The following is a 6,542-nucleotide window of genomic DNA, read 5'->3' as shown; positions in this document are numbered from 1 at the left end:
GTGGTTGGGCGGTGGTGGTCTGATAATGACAACAATCAGACGACATTGGTTTTGTGGTTGTGGAGCTCATTAATCTACAAGAGCTTGGAGTTTCATTCAACTTTCTACTCTAGACTCATGTCTCACTTCATGAATAGAGTAGGTTTATTTATAGATTTTGTAAATGACATCCTCCATAAATATTAAATAAATCTGGACAATTACATCGAATACTTCAGGCTAACCCAATTGATCATATGACGTTTAATTATTATTTATGAGCATTAATGTTGTTAGAATTAAATGATCTCGTGTTTGTTGGATTTGTCTTATCGAGATGTTTCATTTGATTATAAACTTATTAGATTTGAAGAACTTATTGTCCACCAAAATATATATCTAAGCTTTCTATTATACTACAAGGGCACAATCTGGACTCCCTTGAGCTCAGATAAGACCATGTTTGATGTCTTCTACTTCGTCTTACCAAAACACTTTTTCTTCAATTAAAGTGTAGATAGTTGGATATTAGAACTATCACTCGCCATATATATCAAGATTCATTCATGATTAAAATAATTAATAAGAACATAACATGTATTTTTGATTGATATAAAATATTTTGGTGATGTAAATATAAAAAATAAAATTTAGGTGTTACGCATTTACATACATAAAAATTGTGGGTGTTGTGTATGTGAATGCTTCTTATATAAAATCCAATATTTTGTCTGTTCGTTGTTATCGGTCATTCCAAGAATATCAACTAACCAAACCAAATGGAACAGATAAAAAATAATGTAAAGCTGTAAAGCATTAATTTGGTAAAACCTCAACCTTGACGCTCTTTTTTAACTGCTTGCCCCTGCTACTTATCTAAGAGCGCGAGAGCCGAAAATTCAGCTGAAACTTTCACACATCACCTGTTTGGTTCTGTTCCGAATGGAGAGAGAGAGTGAGAGACGGTAGGTTTTGAAGACCCACAAGCTTTCTTCTTCTGGCATTCCTCCTAGCAGTCACTGAGAACAAGGCTTCGATGGAAAGGATAAGTATTATAGGAGTGTTTCTGATTTTTCTCCTGTCCCAATGTCACCAATTTCAAGCGTTAGGAGACTTAATAAGGACAAGGGGACTTCATTTTGAGCTTCAAGGGAACCCTTTTTTCGCCAATGGGTTTAATGCTTACTGGCTCATGTACACAGCATCAGATCCGTCTCAGAGAGCTAAAGTCTCCAACGCCTTCAGAGAAGCTTCGAGCCATGGACTCACTGTAGCTAGAACTTGGGCTTTCAATGACGGTGGCAACAATGCTTTACAGTATTCTCCAGGATCATACAATGAACAAATGTTCAAGGTTTTAAAGGATTTTTCACATCTTTTTCATTCTTTTTTTTTTACCTTTAATTATTTATTTCGATTTGCAGTCTTATTTTTTCTGACATGGATTTTGTGTTGCTTTGCTTAGGGTTTGGATTTTGTGATTTCTGAGGCGAAAAGGTATGGGATCCGGCTTATACTGAGTTTTGTGAACAACTACGAAAACTTTGGGGGGAAGAAGCAGTATGTGCAGTGGGCTAGAAATCAAGGGCAGAACATTGGATCTGATGATGAGTTTTTCACTAATAATGTTGTTAAAGGATACTTTAAGAATCATGTTAAGGTATGGAGAATTTTTTTTTAAAAAAAATTTAATTGTTTATTTATTTATTTATTTTCCTCCACCAGTCATCTCTTCCCTAAATTTTTATAAGTTGTTTCATGCTTGTAATATTTTATGTTGTTTGTGGATGATCAAATCATATATCAAGAGTATATTTAATTTTTTTTTTTTTTTAAGAATGAAATTCAACAACAGATACTTCTCTCTCTCTCTCTCTCTCTCTCTCTCTCTTTCTGGGAACTTTCTGTTGTTTCTCTCAATTTATTTTTAGTATATGTACTTGGGATTCTTGATAAAATGCAGTAAAATGTAACCTTGGGTATTTTTGCCTGCTGTGAGAAAGAGTTATTTTTATGTTTTTGCTTCTGTTGAGCTGCAAAAATGTTGAGGAAAAAATAAAAAAATTACATTGATATAGTGGTGGTAGCTATTCTCTTCTTTACAACAAATTTTGAGCACCATAAAAAATAATAATAAAACGCACAATCAACCAAAAAGTTACACTATACTTTTACATGGAAATTAAGTCCCAATTGAAAACCATCTTGATTGAGTCGAGGCAAAGATCTTCCATTTGGAAGCTATTATGAGTTCAGCAGTCATTACCAAACTAAGTGAATTCACAAGCATGAACCTGAAAATAGCAGTTGGTGTGTTGCTTTTCATCATTGTTTACCTTTTTTAATGCAAGGAATGTATGGTGCTGCCCTTTCTTTTTACTTTGTTTGGCATACTCTTCGTTTTGCTTAAGAGAAAACCTTTTGTAACTTCACAAGCCTCACGTTGGCTGATGGATTAAATAACCATTTTCTAGTTGAGATAAGCTTTTTGGATTCTTCCAAATTGGAAGGATAGAAATCAATTATTGTTGAATAATTAATTAAAAAAATTATGAACTTCTTAAGTTTCTTAGGTCACTCCATTGCAAAGGACACATTTTCTAATTATTTTTTTTTCTATTTGACGGGTGGGGGATTGATCAAAATTCTATATTAAATGAGTTTCAATGAGAATCCTTTGATTCTTCCTTGCTGATGTTGAGCCTATATTATTTTATTTAATTTTTATTTTTCAGCCATAACTTTTTGCTTTTTAGTAAGAAAATTGTACCAATAATATGTCTTACTCTAAATTATTCATTGCAATAGATTTTCTCATCTTTCTTTCCTACCTATCAATTTCACAAGCATCATTAAACATTTCTTTTGTGTGAAGCAGTGGAACTGGATACCTACTGTCTAAAAGACATGAAGATCAGAAGAAATTACTGTATGTATGGCACCACAGGGATTCCAATTTCTTGCACTACTAGGATGTTTCCTGATTGAGCAATTTTTTTAATGTTTTCTTTATTACCTTTGTCACCTCTGGCCCTTCTTCATTTCCCTCAGGAAATTATTTTTCATTTTTGTGTAACATTTTAATGAGGAGCATTAAGTCGGAACTGTAAAACACAGTCAAACGCTGAATAAAAAAAAAAAATTACGTCTAAAGCCAAAAAGGCGAAGCGCTGAGTTCAATTTATGACCTTCAGCTTATGTAATAATAATGAGAACTGCAACTTTCATGCACGACTGAGCTCTCTAAAAAAGTGTCAACTTCACCAAGGTCAAGCCACAAACACTAGAGAATAATCTAGAAAACTGAAGTCATCCTAAATCACTAAATCAGATTACAGATGTACAACTGAATATTGTCTTTAAGATGTGTAGAAGATATTTTACCAAAAACAATAATAATATTTGATTGCATACATTTTTCTAAATTAACGTTTATAAATGTGTATGAACTCCTCTGTATCTTTTTTATTTGGCTTTCGAGGAATTTTATTCTTTTTACTGCTCTTGTTTTGCATGTTTAAATCATTTCAAGCTTTGTATCTTAGCTTATAATATATGATGCTTCAATATTGATTTATCACTAATAACTCCTTGATTTCTGCCAAGAAGACTGTGCTTACGAGGTACAATACCGTATCCGGAGTTATTTACAAGGATGACCCTACCATCTTTGCGTGGGAGCTCATGAATGAGCCTAGATGCCCTTCAGATACCTCCGGGAACACCATACAGGTTGAAATTTATAACCACTTTAATGTTTTATTGCCTTTAATATGCTTTTTATTCTAGATTTTATTAGTCACCAATCATCATTTCTGACCATTTATGTATCTGATACATTCAACGAATTTTTGCAGAACAAATGCTCATAACATTACATTTGCATGGGAAAAACAATAACCACAGTTATTCTCGATGAAAAGCAATAATCTGTTACAGTTTATAATTTTTGTCATGGTAATTCAGCTCTTGCTTTCTAATTGCAGACATGGATCACAGAAATGGCTGCTCATGTAAAATTTATAGATAGCAATCACTTGCTTGAAGCTGGTCTTGAAGGATTTTATGGGCCTAAATCACCCTCAGAGTTGCAAACAAATCCAGGCATTGAAGTGGGAACTGACTTCATCTCCAATAATCTGATTCCAGGAATTGATTTTGCTACACTCCATTCATATCCAGACCAATGGTAATGCTCTAACAGCAAAATGAGCAATAGTTGAATTCTGTTAAGTATGCATAATGCTTTTTTAGTTATCTCATCAAGTGTGGGCTGAACAGAAGTTAATTACGTTGATTTTAGCATTGCTATGATATTTATCTGCTCAATTTTGATTTTACTATATATATATTTTTTTAAACATTAAATAATAAATTGTTTAGCAAGCTTTTAAAGAAGAAAAAGGAGGGTGGAGTATTAAAATATTCTGAATCATAGAGCATAATCGACCTTGTTAAAAAGAGGCGCATTTACATATGTTCCACACCATTTTTATGTATTTCCATATCTAACACCTGCAATTTCATATGCACAAACATTACACTCAAATTGTTAATTTTGCATAAAAATTATCATTACTTTTAACTTTTTAAAAGTGAAGTGCATCTTTTCAAGCCTAGGTTTTTGACATTGAAGTTTTATAAATGTAATTATGAAAAATTAGATGTTAGATATGTAAATACATAATAATTATGTGGTATGTAAATTTCCTTAAAAAAATTCATCTTTTTGTTTATATCATGTGGTGATATAAAATGTAAGTTATTGTAGTGTTCAGAAATATATGACCCGATTAAATTTTCACATGTTATTTCATATGCTTGAGATTGTTTTCTATTTCCATTTCTTTCATATGCAATAACCCTTAATAATATTTCATTTTCCTAAACAATTTCATTATTTTGATTTTACAATTGATCTCTGAGGTCTTTTTCAGGTTACCAAGCTCAACTGATCAATCCCAACTTCAATTTTTGAACAAATGGCTCGATGCCCATATACGAGATGCCAGCAATGTTATCAAGAAGCCCCTTCTCTTAACAGAGTTTGGCAAATCTTGGAAGGATCCAGGTTACAGCAGTTACCAAAGAGATGCTCTTTTTAACACAGTATACCGGAAAATCTACCAGTCCGCGAGGACTGGAGGTGCAACAGCAGGTGGCCTCTTTTGGCAGCTTTTCACTGAAGGCATGGACTCAATGAGAGATGGATATGAGATCGTTTTGAACGAGACTCCATCGACAACAAAGATCATCTCCAGCCAATGCAGGATGCTTCGATACCTTGGTAAAATGCTTGCCAGGGAGCGGAACATTGCTAGGCTGGAGAGGGCGAAGGCCATCAGAGAGGCTCAACAAGGTGGAGGAATTAAAGGAAATGGTAACTGAAGATAATGGTTGCTTCTGCACTTTGTAACACAAATGCAGCTATTTCATTTATTGCTACTGTTGCATTTGTTAGTTTTTTAAGCTTTGTGTTTTTCCTTGGCATGGTTTTCATATTGAAGAGGAGAGGAGTTGTTGGGGTGTTTATAACATAGTTTGTAATATATATGTATCTGTAAGAGGTGCCGCGTACCTCGGCCATTTGGTTGGCATCCTCGGTGTACTACCCCTCTGGACAGGGGTTCGAATCCCCTCTAGTGGCCTTAAGGTGGTGGTACTCAAAATTTTAGGCATGTTAGGAGTGGCTGGAGACTCGTATAATAGACTTTGGTCATTACTTTTTTTTTAAAAAAATAATAATAAAAAATGTATCTGTAAGAGATCATGATGGTATGAACATGTTTGATGCACTTTACTAATGTATGTGGAATATCAGATGATACTAATTTTAAATGATATAGATTTTATTATTGTTTGACTGGTGTCTCTTGTTCAAGATGATGGAATGAGTATTTCCTTAGAAAGCAAAATATATTATTGAGTGTGGGAATGTGGGAACAACTTCGAAGAGTAAGCACACAACCATGCAAGAACTCAATAGGAGTGATTTGTTTATGAACATGTTTCGAAATGATAAAAATGGGAAAAAAACTTGATGACAATGGTTGCGATTCAGAGATGGTAAATGTTTTCTTACTGTTTGAGTTTGCATTTGAGGTTTTTTTTCATTAGTTTTATCATTATTTTTTTCTACTAAAAATGCTGGCTCGTATGGTGTTTCCAACAACCGGACAGCATCTACATTAATCGTTACGATAAACAATTTTTTATTGCCTGATGATTGGGCATTAGCTACTTAGGCAACAGGTTTAAATTTTGAACTCTCAATTTCAGAATCGTCATAAAGTGTCATATAGAATCCAATTGTATGCACAAAAAATACAGAAAATTGCTGATGCTCATAGCCAGGAAAATACTTTTGCAGTAATTCTGATTATTCCTTGCAGCAGCAAATTGAATAGATAGAATGGCAATATGGAGCATATAAGATAAATCGGACACAAACTGAAGCTTTCTTCTGGCATGCTGGTTTCTAAAATAAATTCACTTATTTGTTTATTTTTTGTGCATTTGGTGATGTGATTGTGAGCACCAAAAATTTGTATGCCCTGGCCCCT

General features: G+C 33.6%; 1 protein-coding gene across 1 annotated transcript; it reads left to right on the top strand.

The window, feature by feature from the left end:
• Positions 1 to 859: 859 nt before the first annotated feature.
• On the top strand, positions 860 to 5,757 carry LOC110037880 (mannan endo-1,4-beta-mannosidase 1-like). The gene is made up of 5 exons (XM_020742606.1): positions 860 to 1,333; positions 1,445 to 1,639; positions 3,589 to 3,711; positions 3,966 to 4,168; positions 4,917 to 5,757. Exons 1-5 carry the CDS (start codon positions 1,016 to 1,018, stop codon positions 5,365 to 5,367), a joined length of 1,290 nt encoding a protein of 429 aa, XP_020598265.1. The 5' UTR covers positions 860 to 1,015; the 3' UTR covers positions 5,368 to 5,757.
• The last annotated feature ends 785 nt before the right edge of the window (positions 5,758 to 6,542 follow it).

Source organism: Phalaenopsis equestris, unplaced genomic scaffold, assembly GCF_001263595.1.
Source record: "Phalaenopsis equestris unplaced genomic scaffold, ASM126359v1 Scaffold226309, whole genome shotgun sequence".
Taxonomy (NCBI): domain Eukaryota; kingdom Viridiplantae; phylum Streptophyta; class Magnoliopsida; order Asparagales; family Orchidaceae; genus Phalaenopsis; species Phalaenopsis equestris.
This window is presented reverse-complemented; position numbering and strand designations above follow the sequence as displayed.

What these genes read in the sequence shown, in the direction of transcription:
- LOC110037880 (XM_020742606.1), top strand. Translation starts at nt 1,016, where the DNA reads ATGGAAAGGATAAGTATTATAGGAGTGTTTCTGATTTTTCTCCTGTCC. An exon ending in ACAATGAACAAATGTTCAAG is followed by an intron (nt 1,334 to 1,444) that starts GTTTTAAAGGAT and finishes TGCTTTGCTTAG; the next exon opens with GGTTTGGATTTTGTGATTTC. An exon ending in CCTCCGGGAACACCATACAG is followed by an intron (nt 3,712 to 3,965) that starts GTTGAAATTTAT and finishes TTCTAATTGCAG; the next exon opens with ACATGGATCACAGAAATGGC.